The 16,361-nt window shown below is 45.9% G+C and overlaps 1 protein-coding gene across 1 annotated transcript in view; it reads left to right on the plus strand.

The window, feature by feature from the left end:
- Pkd1l1 (polycystin 1 like 1, transient receptor potential channel interacting) overlaps positions 1 to 16,361 on the plus strand; it is a gene marked incomplete at its 3' end in the record, with an annotated part of 141,644 nt that overhangs the window by 32,727 nt on the left and 92,556 nt on the right. Inside the window, 8 exon segments of the mRNA XM_085829334.1 lie at positions 1,118 to 1,299; positions 4,040 to 4,261; positions 5,881 to 6,041; positions 8,308 to 8,431; positions 8,900 to 9,228; positions 10,347 to 10,409; positions 13,604 to 13,780; positions 16,074 to 16,151. Coding sequence (XP_085685460.1) covers positions 1,118 to 1,299; positions 4,040 to 4,261; positions 5,881 to 6,041; positions 8,308 to 8,431; positions 8,900 to 9,228; positions 10,347 to 10,409; positions 13,604 to 13,780; positions 16,074 to 16,151 — 1,336 coding nt within the window.

The following is a 16,361-nucleotide window of genomic DNA, read 5'->3' on the forward strand; positions in this document are numbered from 1 at the left end:
TGCCGTCCTCCACAGGTATGGCACCTGCTCAGAGCTTGCTTGCAGCTTCAGGGTGCAGCAGGCACTGGGTAGGGGGCCCACCTAGAGAAGTTCTGACTACACATTAATTACATTTCTCATTGTGAAAGAGTATATGACCAAAGCAACTTGAGGGCTGGCTGGGCTCTTACAGTTCATCTCAGTGGGGAGGCATGTGACAGGAGTGTGAAGTGACTGGTGACACTGCATCCTTACCTTGGAAACAGAGTGTAAAGTTCACCTTGCCTTCTCCTTTATGCCTATCTAGGAACCCAGTCTATGCCCCACCCACATTTCTCAAAGACCATTATGTGTTTTATCCCCTCCTCTGCTCCCCACACCCACCGACTCCTTAACTGTGCAGTAGGGGGACCTCTTGGCCCCATTGTCAACCCCTTTCTTTCCTATTAGATGTAGCAGGGTAAAAAGAGCCAACAAATGTCAAGACCATGGAGAAAGAGTTTTCAGTGGAGGTTTGGAAACTGTCAGCCATGTGTATACAGAGAGCATGGGTATACCTTGTCTTAATTTGCTTTCTATTGCTGTGATAAACACCGTGATCAAAATCAATGTGGGGAGGAAAGGGTTTACTTGGCTTACATATTTGAGTCACAGTCCACTGAAGGACACTAAGACAGGAACCCAACACATAAACCTGGGGCAGCAACTGAAGCAGAGACCATGGAAAATGCTGTTTACTAGCTTGCTCTTCCCGCTTCACCCAGTTTGTTTTCTTGTATAACCCAGGCCTAGGGATGGTACTGCCCACAGTGGGCTAGGCCCTTCGACATCAATCACCAACCAAGAAAATGCTCCACAGGTATGCCTACAGGAAAGTCTGATAAGGGCATTTTCTCAGGTGAGATTTTTCTCTTCTCCAATTTGTATCAACTTGACAAAATCCTGACCAACACACACCTAGATAACTGTACATTTAGGTAGGCTTACATATTAATAGATCCATGCTCTTCCCTCCAGTCACATCCTCAGATGACTGCTGTAAGTGAGCATTGCAGAGCTGAGGGCCTGTGCCACATGTGTAGATCCAGGAAGTATGTGCTTGGTCTCATGTGATCCCCCCTTGTCTCTACTCTCTCAGGTTCAGATCAAGGGAAGCATGGTGTATAGCAACTACTGTGTTGGTGTAGAAGTTCGAGCTAGGGCACCTGTCAGCGTCATCTCTGAAGGCACACACATCTTCATCTCCACGGCCACCTCAACCTTCATCATCCTCAGAGGGGCCCAGTCCTATGACCCTGACAACCCAGGGGCTGCTCTCAGGTGAGAATGCAGAACGGTGAGACTCTCTGGCTCCTACTTTTTCAAGCCCTGGCTCAGGAATACTAGGAGAGTTAGTCCGGGAATTCTGCCAAAACAGGTTGAGCCATTCTGTGTACCCGCTTTCTATAGTTGAACTGCTTTATTCATTATCCAAGTGTAAGCCAATATAGGAAAGGAAAGTGTGAGTCGTTTTTTTTTAAGGTGCTGCTTAAAACTGTGATTTTGGAATGTGCCATGTAAATGCTACCCTTTCATTAGGACTCCTTAGTCAGATGCCAGTGTGTGGGGGAGGCAGAGAACTGCCGGTTAGTAAGGCTCAGCTCTGCGGTCACAGACTCTGGCCCAGACAGCCCAGCCTGACAGGCCTTTTCCAGCCTTCCACGGGGATCCTCTACCTCCCAGCATGCAGCCTCATGCAACCTCCACTCATGCAGGCTCATGCAGCCTCATGCAGCCCTCCCTGTAACCCCAGACCCCTGTTGTACACCAATCTGCTCTGTCTGTGCTGTCTGTCACTAGCGCCTTTGTGCCACTTTCCTGTGCCTCAAATCACCAAGCCACAAATTCCACCTCTTCCCAATGGCCTTCTCCACCTCCCTCCATGAAACAAGTATTTTTGTTATTAAAAATCAATTTTTATACAATATATTCTGATCACGGTCCCCCCTCCCTCATACTATCCCAAATCCCCTCCACTGCCCCACTCACCCAACTCCATGCCTTCTGAGTCTCACTCTCTCTAGAAAACAAGCAGGCAATTAAACTAGAATAACGATAAAGAGAGAAAAGCATAAGAAACACTCATACACGCCAAGACACACACACAAAGAAAATCTGTAAAAACACAAAGTCAGTAATCATAATATATACGCAAAAACCCAGTTAGGTTTTTTTTTTTTAAATGTCCAAACAAAGCAATATAAGACAAGAAACCCTCCCTTGTAATGCCATGCAACTTATTTTGTGTTGCCCACCTACAGCTGCCATTAGGTATGGTGTGTATACACAGTGAGAGTCTGTTGGACAAAATGCAATTTTCCTTTTTGGGGTATTTTTCAGTTGAGCATTTCTCAATTGGAGATAGCTCCTGATTAGGGCTGGTGGCTCATGTCCTCTTCCCCCTCTTGGTGCTAGGACCCTGAGGAAACAATTCTTCCAGTCACTCAGGCCAAAACTTTCCTCAGTGTTTTGACATCTTTCTCTCACACTTCATGCCTGTCAGGAAACCTCATTATGTCTCCCCTAGACACAACTCCATCATACTTCCCCTGCATTGCATGGATAGAGCCACCAGGGCCTCAGCTTACGTCCACCCTCAACCACAGCCAGTCCTCCAAGACAGGATGGAGTCTTTCAAGACAAAGCCAGAGCCCTTACTTCCCTGCTCTGACCATCTGCACACCATTCAGCTCAGAGGGAAAGCCACTGTCCTTAGCTGTGTGTTGTTCTCTACTCCCATTCCTCACTCATAATGGCTGCTGTGCACTGTCCTCAGCATTGAGTCTAAGTTCAGAGCAGCAGGGCTCTCACCGAATATACCCCTGTGCCTGCCACATGGCCCCTATTCATAAACCAGCTCCTTTGTCATTGTGACCCTTCATGTCTACCACACCCAGATGTGAGATTTGATGCTTCATTAGTGCAGTGGAGGGGAGAGGTACCCTTTCCCTGGTTCTACCTATGTGTATGATGTAGACAGCTCTCAGCTCTCAGTCCTACACACACACACACACACACACACACAGCCTGACAGACTAAGTCTGTATCTGTGTCATCTTCACACTGTCAACTACCAGGACCCATCACAGCACCTAAAAATGAGAGCTCTGTGTCTGGACGCTAAGGAATCTTCCGGGTGAGCCACGGGACTGCTTCTCTGCACAGCTTGTGAGCCATACTGTATACCGAGTTCTCTTGTGCCCTATGGATGCTGCTCCCCAGTAGAGGTTACCAGGTGGCTGCAGTGCTGCCTCATGCAGCTTCATGAACAGAAGTTACCAGAATGCAGTGCCGCAGGCTAGACAGGGAATTGGGCTTTTAAGATTCAAATTTAAGTGACACTTATGGAAGCAAGTTGCCCTGATGAGGGAGGCTGACCCAGCTTGCTAGTGCATTTCCACACTGTTTCCTGCCTGTTTAAGCATGTCTGCTCAAGGCTGCGATGATGCTGTCTTCCCAGTCCTCCCTGGTGGTGCAACTACCTTATCTTGTGGCTCATGCAATTATTATCTTACAGAAAGATGGCGAGATGGAAGGAGAATCATCTCAAGTCTCCTGCTGGCCCCATTTTTTACCAGCTCTGAGTGAAACAGGGCAAACTCCCCCCTACCTCCGACAAGGCCTCTGCCAATGTGCTTTCTTCCTAAAATTGGGATAGTGTGACATTCCTGTCTCACCATGTGAAGTTGTCTCAGAGACAAGATGCAGCATTGGCAGAGTGATTGCGAAGGAGCCTTCTACAAATTGTGAGGCTGTGTTACTTATGAGCAGGAGAGGGGTGCCATACATAGGGAGAGGAAGGAGTGACAAAAAAAACTCCAAGGCCAGGGTACATGACACAAGTCAGAAGGAAGCAAGATCCTGTGTGGAGTACAGTGGTCTCTGTGCCAGTGAGTGGGAAGACAGGCCCAGCTCCTGCACCACTGATATCAAAGGGTGAGAGGTATGGTCTCTTCCAAATCACATGTGCCTTTAACACTCAGTGATGGTAACCACGCCCCTCCAATGGCTTCCCCAATAGGTATCACTGGACTTGCACAGCGGCCAGCTCACCAAGGTGGCCCTGCTTTGATAACTCTACTTCATACCAAGTGGACATGCAAGCTCCTGCCATTTCCTTCCCAGCAAAATGGCTCAGTGAGTGCTGTGACCAGTTCCTTGTGACACTGACAGTCTCTAGCAGGGGACAGAACTCATCACAGGCCTTGATGTTCCTGTCTACCCGTCCTGACCTGGCCTTCAGGTACCCTTGCCCTAATCAGAGCAGATGAGCACCCTGGCTAATGGTGGCAGCTTGAAAGGAATCTGTGTTCATGGAGCAGTATGAAGTTAGGCCATGTGGGAACCACACCAGTAAGGGAGAAGTGCTTGCCAGGGAGGGGATGGTGATTTGGATAGTTCTGTGTCTCCCGGGTTAACACACTGCAGCAACTCTGAAGAATGTTGCCATGATGCCAGTGGGTCCCTCCTGTCATGCACCCATCCCCAAGATGGAAGACCAATGATTGGGGCTGACATCAGAAGGCAGCAAAGCCATCTAATTTCCAGACTTGGGAGACTTCTAGGAATTACAAGACTGGAGGATACGCAAGTGTGGGACCATAGAGGATTACAGAGGCAAAGAAGTACTATGAATCAAACCCATCAGCTTGTCATCACCAAGGCTACCAGAGTACTCATATTATAGCTCCATGGACCAAATGTAGGACTTGAGCTCAGCTGTCAGGATGGGCAAGGACACAGAAGGTTCTGGATTCCCCCTTCAAAGGGCTAGGTTATAAATGACTGAGCAGGGGGCGAATTCTAGGGGAAGCAAGTTTGTATTTGGCACAATATTTTACATACTCCTAAGAATGACATAACTGGACATTTAGATCAGTTTATTTCTGGGGTTTTCCATTTAATATTTCAGACCTTGGTTGACTGCAAGTAACTGAAATTTTAGACATCAGCTACAGTACCCACATCCACAGACAAATTCACACACACGTGGGTGATAGGCTGTGTGGTTCCTTTTCAGAAAGCTGCAGACCTGCGCTGCCATGGCCCTTCTTGCCTCCTGCATGTGGTGTTACATGGTGAAGCCATGGCTTGGCATATGGCTGATAGTGGAAGACACGGGGAATCCTGCACACAACTTTAGGAAGTGTCCTCTGTACTTAGCCTTTTAAGGTCCTCATATCCTCTAGCAAAGGAATTCATGTCACAAAACTCAATCTAGTCTCTCACACTACCTGATGATGTCCTAAAGAACCCAGAGTTCATGAAATGCTCTCTCGGAAGCATCCCTGAGCCAGGAAAGAGCCTGGAGAAATTTCTAGGAAGTAGCTATGGTGACTCAGAAATGTGTGTATAAAATGCAGGGCTGTGCAAGGTAGGGTCCCTGACTGCACTGTAGGCCATGGAACAGCTCATGACCCAATACCCCTGCCCAGGTGAAAGGCAAGGCTGAGCTAGATGGCTGTGGCAAAGGCAGAAGGCTTGGGAAGGCCCAGGTGACACTGGTGTATTGCTATGGAGACAAGCATGTGGGACAGAGGTGAGGAGACAGCTCAGGCATTGACTGACAGGCTGGACAGCATGGCCAGAGCCAAGTCTGAGTGACAGAGAGACTAAAGCCCAGGACTGCTGACACTGAGGAAGTCTCCCAGCTTCGCTGACCTTGGTGAGCAGTGAATGTGGTGTGTTAGGTCCGATCATGCTGTGTGAAGTCTGGAAGCTGCTCACATGGTCCTCACTCCCCAACTCAGGCTCTGATGATGCCAACCCTGGGTGAGGTTCAAACACAACCAGCCCAAATGAATACAACCTGGGAATGCTTGTCCTGCTTTCCTACAATATCAAAGTGATTGCCTGTTCCAGATTCGTCCACATCTCATGGGTCAACTTTAGAGACATCTCTGTGAACTGGAATGAAGAAGTGTCTCTCCTAGCTGTGTGTGAAGACTGTGGAGATATCCCAGACCTCACGTATTCCTGGGACCTCTTCCTAGTCAATGCAACAGAGAAGAGTGCAGTGGAAGGTAAGATGGCTACTATGTTTTCCTGATGAATAAGAAAAGCTCATGGTTGTTCTGTGCTTACTGAACCATCATACCTGACCTGCTCATGGCTAGGATTTCTTCGCACTTCAACCCTCCAGACACTAGGTGATAGACCAAAAGTGGATTCTTCTTCTACAAGAAGGCCAACCTGTTTAGAATTATTTGTTTAGGATCACAGGAAGCTATTGCAAAGGGACTGTGGTGAATCTCACTGTCCAGACAGCCGTGGTTCTTGGAACTTTGGCATATGTATTGTGTCTATGATCTACTTCCCTGGCACACAGCTCCTAAAACCTATGTGATCATGGTTTTATATGCTAATGAGCTGACAGATGGCTAGCAGCCGCTCACTATCTTCAAGATGTGGCGTGGCTATCCCAAACACTGGGATGTCTATGTCACAAAGCTTCCAGTAGAGCCCCAGGATAACAAGGATCACTGACAGAGGCTGAAGTTCTAGAAAGGGTTGGCAGCTCAGGCCTCTGCTCACACACCTCACCCTGTGCACCTCTTGACCTCTATACTCTGTCATTTATATTTGACCAGTGAATTTGTGTCCCTGAATTATGTGAGCTCCTCTGAGAGGGGATGATTGGAACCTCTGATTAGAGCCAAAGAATCATAAAGCCACGTGGGCATTTAGACGTGGGACACTGTTATCTGATGCAGTGCCTAGATGGACAGCATGAGGACTAAATTAGAGGACACCAGCTGATGGTGGTACAGAATAGCTTGCTGCTAGTGGGGTGGAATTACTATACTTTGGGGAACCAAAGAAGCCAGCTGTGTGGTGAGACTGGATCAGCTGAGTCTGAGCTAATCTTGTCTGCACACTCCCTTCTGACCTGCCTCTCTGTGACAGATGCCCAGTGGGACCTGGCTCTATCTTTCAGTCCATAGTACTTCCAGATAAGGATGGAAAGCTCCTCTCAAAGATGCCACTTGCTTGGGTGAATAATAACGATCCAATTTGTTAGTCTACGTGGGAAGCTGAGGCTCACCGAGCATGGGAAAAGAGTTTACTCAAGTCCAAATGAAGATGACCACAGCTGGGAAACAGGAACTGCAATTGCTCAGCATAGGAGTTCTTGAAATGACACCAGAGGGGTCTCTGGTGTTTACAGCCTAGGGCAGGGCTTACATATCAAACTGACTGCTAGAATTGCATCAGTCAGTAGGAAAAGTGCAGGATGTGGAAGGAAGGATGGAAGACAAAGACAGAAAGAAGGAAGGAAGATCAGAAAGATGGAAGGGAGGGAGGGTCTTCACTGGGGTATGTGTTATCTCCCCTGTGTTGGGAAATCTACCAGGTCAATCAGAATGACTATAGGGTCTTGAGTCTCAGGCTTCATGTTTGCCTGGGCTGAGGAGTATTATGAACTCATTATTATTATTGTTGTTGTTGTTGTTGTTGTTGTTGTTGTGTTCATCCTTTCTTATACTACTGCACTGAGTAGTGGGATGCTGAGAAGTGAAGCTGAGTCCCACAAGTAATGACCCAGAAGAGCTGGGCTTCTGTGCTGGGCAACCAGCTCTGCTCAGTCCCAACTGCTCAGTTTGAAACCTTTAAAAGCAGATCTTGGAGTACATCTGCCCCCTGACAGGGACATTCAGTGGGACTGTGCCCATCACAGGGTTCTGAATTCTGAATTCAAGACTAACTAGACTTCCTGAATCAAAGCCCAAAGTGTCAGTGAGACCTATGGTAGTGACCCTGACAGTGCTTAAACTTCAAGGCTAGGGCTGCCTGGGACAAACATCTGAGAGAACTCTGAATAGGGTTGCCACCATCCCCTCCACAGTACCTTATAGAACTCAGGGAAACAAATTCACTAATTCACTGTAAAGGATACTACAGAGGACAGAGGTCTGCCCTGGTCAAAAGCAAAAACTGCTTTTAACACGTCACTTCTATGTCTATGCATTTTTTTATTTGTCATTACTCCTTTATTCCTTTATCACAATTCCTAGAGATGCCTTTAGAGTTATTTACTGGATCCTTGTTGTCAGGGAGAAATGATGATTAGGAGAAATTCTTTCCAGAATACGGAGAGCAAGCTCCAGGGGAAGAGTTGTGAGGGCCTTCCCCACTTACTCTTGCTTGGGTCATGCATTGTCCTCCACACCACCAGGCCAGAACCACGTGCCAGAGGAAGCACAGGCTTCCAGCTCATGTCCGGTTTGTGTCAAGTAGCATGGTGTTACTTTTCCTGGGAAGGTGTGAAAACGCATTTGTTCACCCCAGATAGGGCACAGAGATACATTGATGATAAGTCTACTCCAGTCAGGGGCATTGTTGAGGAGTTAGGGACAGGAGTGTGGGGTGACCTAAACACAGATATGCCACCCAAAGGCCCACTGCAGCATGGGTAATGAGTCATGAAAACTGCCTTTCTGGAACCCACCCTATATACTCTGGTGTGGTTCCCCCAGACCACCTGCAGGTGGGGACAAGGAGAAATGTCTGCAGTGCAAATCCTGAGGCCTTCTGCCTGCTTCTGCTAGGGACCATTGATGCCAAGTCCCCCACTGTTTCTGCATCATTTTGTTTCTTGTATTTCCATGACTATGTAGGCTACTGCAGCAAGCTCCTCAGCCCCATGATGGTGATGGTTACGCCAAGCTCACAGAAAATATGTTTACCTCCCAAGTAGACATGCTTATGTAATCTGTATAAGTTTTTATCATATATTTGTGTGTGTGTTAGATGAACCACAGTACATATATATAGGAACCATCTTGCACTATCCCATGGCCTACACACACACACACACACTTTGGACTTTTAGTTCAGAATTTTAACCCTGTCACACCCATGTTTAAGTCCCCTTCTGTAGTACTGTGGGGCTGCTAGGTGCCTTGGCACTTGGGACCAGTCTGAAGTCATCTAAGTCCGATCTGCCATCAAATCTGAGAGCACCACTGACACCACACTCACCGGAGCCTTCACCCATGCCCCTGGGCTGGACAGCTCTTTCCAACCTGGGAAGCATTTCTGCTGAGTCCACAGCTGGTGGCCACCACGTTCCCGCTTCAGGGGCTGTGGCAGGCTCAGGGGAGCCTGTGGAGGAGTATAGCTCACTGAGTTCCCTGGCTGAGGAAGCCCTGATGACGAACAGCCCTGCGGGAAGCTGGCCCTCCCCCAGCTCTTCCACTGACTTTGATGGTAAGTGCCACCATCTCTACACATTGATCCTTGTATCTAGCGCCAGGCTCACCAGGGAAGGAGGAAATCTAATGGGTCAGGTTTAATGTTACTCCCACCTTTGCCCTGAGTCTAAGAGTACTGTGTGTGAGGTCAATGCAGATCCCAGCTTCAACCTCAGAGTACTAAAATAGTATTTTGTTCTTGTTATCTTGAAACAGGCCTCAAATTCTCTGTGTAGCTAACCCTGGTCTTGAATTCTTGATCTTCCTGTTTTCATTGTGTAAGTGCTGGCATTATTGGTATGTGCCACCATGTCCCAGCTTAGAGGTAGTTCATTCTTAACCCTGATATGAGTGACAGTGTTCCAGGGACAGATTACCCTTAATAAAGTGTTCCACAGAGGAAGGGGTTACACGATACTTTATTAGTCATACAACAAAGAAAATTGGATCAAATACATTGGCAGCGACCACCAATTGGGAGCTTACAGTCAAGTGGGGAAAAGGTATATAGGTTTTGGATCAACAACACTTTTAGCTGTGGATTATAGCAAATAGTTCTCTGCTAAGAATACATTTTAAAGGTTTTACTAATCCTCAAAAAGACGTTCACTCGGACTTAAGGGTAGACAATGAATGGCAATTTATTTATTTATTTATTTATTTTACTAGGTATTTTCTTCATTTACATTTCAAGTCCCCCATACCCACCCCCTACTCCCCTACCCACCCACTCCCACTTCTTGGCCCTGGCGTTCCCCTGTACTGGGGCATATAAAGTTTGCAAGACCAAGGGGCCTCTCTCTCCACTGATGGCCGACTAGGCCATCTTCTGATACATATGCAGCTAGAGACAAGAGCTCCTGGGTACTGGTTAGTTCATATTGTTGTTCCACCTATAGGGTTCCAGATCCCTTTAGCTCCTTGGGCGCTTTCTCTAGCTCCTCCATTAGAATGAACGGCAATTTGAGGGGACTAAAAATAGTTTGGTTCTGATCTGCAAAATTCTAACTCTCCATAATCATGAAGTTCTAATCCTACAACCTTACAAAGCTTCCTTGGGAATGTGGTGGGGAGGGGGCGTCTCAGTCTACAGCATTTAACACTAACGGTGTCTTCATTTTCCTTTTTGTATAGATTTTGAAGCCTATTATACCGACATCCAAGAAGCAGTGCTATCCCTAGGAAGACGCCCACCAGGTAACTACTTTGAGCACTGCTCCCATGAGAAGAGCCCTGCATCCGGGCTCACTGTATCCCAGCCCTCCTGGATTCACCATGTTTGCTCCTTACATCAAAGCCACCTATTAATCCCCCAGGGAATTCTCAAGAGAGAATGTGAGCCCCTCTGCACAGCAGAACCTGGCACAGACCTCACTCCTCAACCCCTTACTGCTGGATATTTTGAGCTTGATGATCCCAAACCCTTAGTGGGCTAACAGTAGACAATGCAAATCCAAGATGCCTTGCACAGTAACAGGCCTCCCTTTGTGTTCTTCCCAACTTGCCTCCTTGCTGATCGTTCCTCTTGCAGGGTCCCTCTCTTTCCTTACTTTGTAGCCTCCCTCAGCCCCATGATAACCCCCATAGGCTAACTATTTTCACCCCTATCTATTCTAAACAACTGACTTCTGAACCAGTGATGTGTTCCTGTGTTTGTCTTATATACACCTGACATCTTCACAGAAACTTCGTGGCTATTTTATTCTGCTGTCCCTAGAACCATCTTGATTGGTTGCAATTGGTGCAAACATAGGGTGATCAACTTGTCATGTAAATGGATGATCAGTATTGATCTATGTTTCTGCAGAGTTGACAGACAAGGAGAAAGAACAGTGGCTCTATCTGAAGGACTCTGGCCAGCTTGAAAGTGGCCAACCTGGCTCCAGCAGGCCTTGCCCTTCTTTTCCATTCCCTCTGCCTTGCTAAAAACTGTTAGATTACATTCCACCAAGCTAGCCACCAAGGTCCATTCCCTTATTTGGCCACTTCCCCCTCCTGAGGCTGACTACTAACTAAGGTCAGCTATCAAAGTATTGAAGTCCAGCAATCACACGCCCCCTTTGGCTCGCCTAATTAACATGCCCAGTTAAATTAAACACCTCAACCTAACACGGGGTTTCCCTGTACTTTTATAAAGCACCATTTTCCTATGGACCACATCTGTCTCCTCTCTATGCAGAGACAGTCCTTTGTCCCTAGGACAAGCACCCATTTCCCTCTCCCTTGCCCCTTTCTCCCCTCTGCCTTGTTCCCTTCCCCTTCTCCCTCATCCTCTATCTCCTGTCTTTGTCTCTTATTCTCTACCCTCTGTCCCTCCGGCACAAATCTCTTTTTTTCTGATCCTGACCCAAAATGATATCTTATGCTGTCTGTCTAGAGAACAAATGAATGATTGGAGAGCTATTTCTACCAAATGAATAGGCAGGTGATTAATTTGCTGAGTGAATGTGCAGTCGGTCTGTTTGATCTATCTTTTAAATGGGTAAGTTAATGTGTAAGTTTTCTGCAGTGGTTTCTTCTCTCCAGCTGCCTCTTGAGTTATGATTTCATCAGCTCCTCATGTTTTACTCTCTGTATCATACTTCTTTGTGTGAGCTAGTCTTCACAGGTGGTCATAGGAAGGAGCAGAAGAGAGTCCTGGAAAACAAAGTGTGTTATTGTCTACAGGTCCTAGGAACATAGGTGTGGCCTATGAGGTCTTGTGAGGAAGCCTTAGGAAAGCATGAGCCCCAGCATTCTTAGGGTTCATGAAAGAGCAATGAGACAGGCAACAGGTGCTTTAGGACCCAGCAGTCTGCATAGTTCCAGTGGGCTGTAGGCAGTGTGGTGACGCCTGGTAAGGGATTGGTAACTGGTCACCTGTCACCTAGCCCTGAGTCGAGGAAAAAAACTGTTTCCCAGAGTGTACAGCAGTACAGAGAGGACCTGGTTGTGGATCAGGTAGGCCTGTTCCCATCTAGGCCTCCATATCACTAGTGATTGGGTAGGTCAAGACAGGTAACCTCTTTCTAGCCAGAAAGGTGGCTTTTTTTCCCCTCCTTTTTCATTTATTTGTAGGACACTGAGGCACATTGCATTGATTGGCTATCTTGTTACTATTTTGTTTTGTTTGTTTGTTTGTTTTTTTACACTTCAGAGTTTGGTACAGTCACTTGGTCCCAGGCTCCTGGGCAGAAAGTCATGTCAGAGTGAATATGTCTAAAAGGAATTTTCCCTTCATGGTGGACAGGAAGCAGAGGGCCAAACAGGGAAAGACTGGAGACAATATGCCACCAAGCACCAACCCGCAGTGAGCTTTTCCCAGCTGGGTTCTGTCTTCTAAAGTTTCCAGAACCTTCCAAAATAGCACCACTTGCTGAGGACCATGCATTTAACATGGACCCATGGGATAACTTCATATGCAAGCCATAAAAATCATACTGAGCACAACAAAATTTTGTAGTACATACACAGGTCTGTTTCAGGACTCGTGCTTAGTCACACAGTAGGTGCTGAATCCGTAATAGCAAACAGACAAAGCAGGCATCATGGTATCCTCTTCAGAGTATGACTCTTTCAGACAGGAGCCACCCTAACTCCTCAAGGTCTGTTGCTACCGTATCTTGTGCCTGTGGCCTTCTCTGAAATCTTCAGTCAGCTATACCACCATCCCACGTCATTTCTCCCCAGATAGTGCAGTAGCTTTCTGCCTCTGCCGCTGTGCTGTATCTGTTGCCTGGAGTCACACTCTACACAGCATCCTGAGGCCTTTCTCAAACACATACCAGATGGTTAGTTTTCTCTGACTGCCAGTGCCTTCCTGCCACTTATAAGACAGAAGTTCCTGTCTGTGGCTGCAAGCGTGTCTTGACTTTACTGCCCATATTCTGTTTCCCATTCCTTTCTTCAGCCACTCACAGAGAATGGGCCATTCCTACTGCACTTGGTTTCTACTCAAACAGAAACGTCTTCTAGATTTTCACTGAACTCATCCTTTGCTCTGAATCCCTGCTCACTGCCCTAACAGAAGCCTCCTTCCTTCTCTTCTCCACATTTGCTTTCTCTGTGATCTGATGTCTTTTTCCTCAGTCATTTATCATTAGCTGAGCTTGCATTATAAAATTCTAGACCACAAGGTGGAAGGAAAAAAATGGAAGAAGGGACAAAGAGAGGGAAGGAGGGAGAGAAGGAGGGAGGGAATAAAGAAAGGGAGGGTAAAGAAAGACATTATAGAGTGGCCGATAATAAGACAAGTGTATTGATTGAAAATTCATACTTACAAAAGGTATTGTTTTAGAAGTACAATATTCAGCAGCCATGGAAATTGATATTAACATCAACTTTGAAGCATTCATGTTTCACAAGACTGTGACTGTTCCTTTTCTCTCCTGTGGTATGATTTATTATCTTAGGGACCAGTACAAACTTCCAGGAAGCAGGACCAAGCCTGAGTGCTGAGGAGAGTACCAGTTATGGGGACAACCTGCTGGGCCCTTTCCTCCACACAGGTAGAGCAAAGCCAACTCTCATGATCGACTGGCCCAAGGCCCTGGTCAGCCAAGCTGTCTTCCATGGCTACACCACATCAGGTATGAACATGCTCTTTGCACCCTGGAATTTATAGCCATTTCAGAAGAATATGGGAATCGGCCCTCAAGTTTTCCCAAGTCTTCTGACTTAATGGATGAGTAGAACCATCCAGCCTTTCCTAGTCACGTTTCTCCCTCTGTGGACAACAGCCTATGGCTCTGTCTCTAAGGATGTTCAGATGTTCCTTAAGAGTCCCCAGGTGCAGATCAGCAGGGAACTTCCAATCTGGCTGGCACTCCAACACATGGCACCTGTCTCTCTCTATGACCTGGCATAGAATAGATGAGCCATTTACACAAATGAATCAAGCAGAGCTGGCCTGTGGGGAAGATGAATGAATGTCTAACTTTTCTCCCTGAGCATGGGCATGTTGGTTGGTCTGCTCTGATGGTTCACTATCTTTCTGAGTACATGTGAATAGGTCACCCTCCATAGGCCTCTTAGGGAAGCTATGGATTTCATACTATTTTTAAGTAATTTTCTCCTTGTTCTTTCTAATCATCTGTCTTGGGTCTTGGGTCTCTCCAAATTTTAAGGAAGACTAAACAGGATGAGTCAGCTTACTCTTGCAAGGCAAGAGTTAAGAAATTTTCATAACAAATATTTCTAAAAATACTCAACTTGTCGGTCATACTTTAACAGATAAGTGAAATTTATAAAAATAAAAACTCAAACACTGGGCTTACTGTAAAGGCACAAAATGAGATCTTACCAGAGTTCTGTAGTTACTAGGGAAACCTACACATTTCTGAGCTGAGGGTGACAGATCCACCATGATACTGCTTCTGTCCGGTGCGGGTGGGCTGGGTATGGGAATTTAGGTTCCTCAGAAGGCCAGTAACCAACAGGCTAGTGTCGTTCCCAAGTATAAGCAGGACATGTAACTGGTTCTAGGAACCTGCCCTGGCCTTCACAGGTCAAAGACTGATGATCTCGGGTCTTATAACTCTCATACTGTTCTGGAGGCCAGAAGCTAATAACTTCTGGGAACTTAACTTTCTCTTGCTATTCTGTGGCTAAAAGCCACTGGTTTCTGGCACTTAACTCCTGCTCTTAGCAGCAGGGGATGAGGTAAAGAAGTTTTAGTTCTTAGGGCTCTTTGCTCTCTGGCTCAGGGTCCCCTCACTTGCCAGCCAAGAGGCTTGGAATTCATTAACTCTTCATGAACCAGAGAGAAAAGAAAAGAAGATAAAGAATGAAAAAAGGAAAAGAGAAACAATTCTTGCACACAGAAAAAACACTCACTCTGGATGAAGCAGAAAAAGAAGCTCTACAACCTTTATCTTCTGTTCTCAGTATATCTACTGTCTCTAAACCCTTACCTCATACAGCTATCAGGCAAAACTGTTACAGAGGATGATTGATTATATCATTTTTCTAAATACTGTTACATTCCAGTAAGTTTACAGTAAGTTTAAGACAACAATTCTTGTCATAAATCGATTAGACTTAAGCAATAACAGAATTGTTTACATGTCTTTCCATTAAGACTAGTATCTCACTAAACACCCATGATCTATTGCCCCATAAGATTATTATAAGTTTAAAGCAATAATTCTTATGTCACAAGTTAGCACAGTTTTGTCAGGAGACAAATCATCTGCCTTGTAACTTATTAGTTTTGAAGTTTTGTATAGATAAAATAGTCAATATTTCCTTTTTGTCCTTGTACCCACAATAACTTGTCCATTCTCAGTTTTTAACCTTTATTTACCAGGAAGTTGTCTTATACCTAACCTAGAAGGAGTGTTTTCCTAGATCATAAATTTGTTCCAATCCTGCTTTCTTTTTCTAGTGCAGTTGTCCCTTAATGCATAGATTTACAGAACTCTTATTTGAAGCTTTTATACTATAGAGGACTTGAAATTACTCATATAAATTTAGGAATTCTATAAAATCACTATTAGGAATTATGAAATCATCTATGTGTCTACCATTACTACCTGAGAGTACATCTTCATGTTGATCTGCAGAAAATCTTCCCAATACTGTGGGCTAATGCCCAGGAATCATCAGGCTCTATAATAATGGCCAGAAAAGGCATACCAGCAGCAAGAAGAAGCAATCCTGGGGTGAAGTCTCTTGGAATTTTGACTCATAGAGCTCGCACATCACAGGCCTGGCCAAAAAAAAAAAAATGGTGGACCATCATTCATTTGTATGTCTTTAGCCTTTTCTAGATGGCTTCTGACAAACCAGGGTATTACTTAATCCTACACCCCTGGAGCAAAGTGGTGCTCACTTCTGGGAGCCTGCTGACTGCCATTTCATGTGGACTTTTCCCTTCTGTAGGTATCATGGGACCAGCTGTGACAATAAAACCATTCTCACTGAGCAGTGGTAAGACCTATGTCTTACAAGCTTCTGTAGGTAAGTCAAGGTAAAAGTTGGATCTGGTATGGGGAGCCATGAAGACTTGTGTCATTATTTTACTTTTCCTTAGAAGAAATAGTGACTCTCTCCTGTAACCTCTTGTTCTGGGCCCCACCTCTCTCTTCTCTCCTGTTGCCATTACCCCATTATTTGTTACTAAGATTAGTTGCTGTCATGTTCTCATTTCTAGTAAAGTCAGATGCATTA

Source organism: Mus caroli, unplaced genomic scaffold (assembly GCF_978045245.1).
Source record: "Mus caroli unplaced genomic scaffold, Mus_caroli_1 scaffold_13, whole genome shotgun sequence".
NCBI lineage: Eukaryota > Metazoa > Chordata > Mammalia > Rodentia > Muridae > Mus > Mus caroli.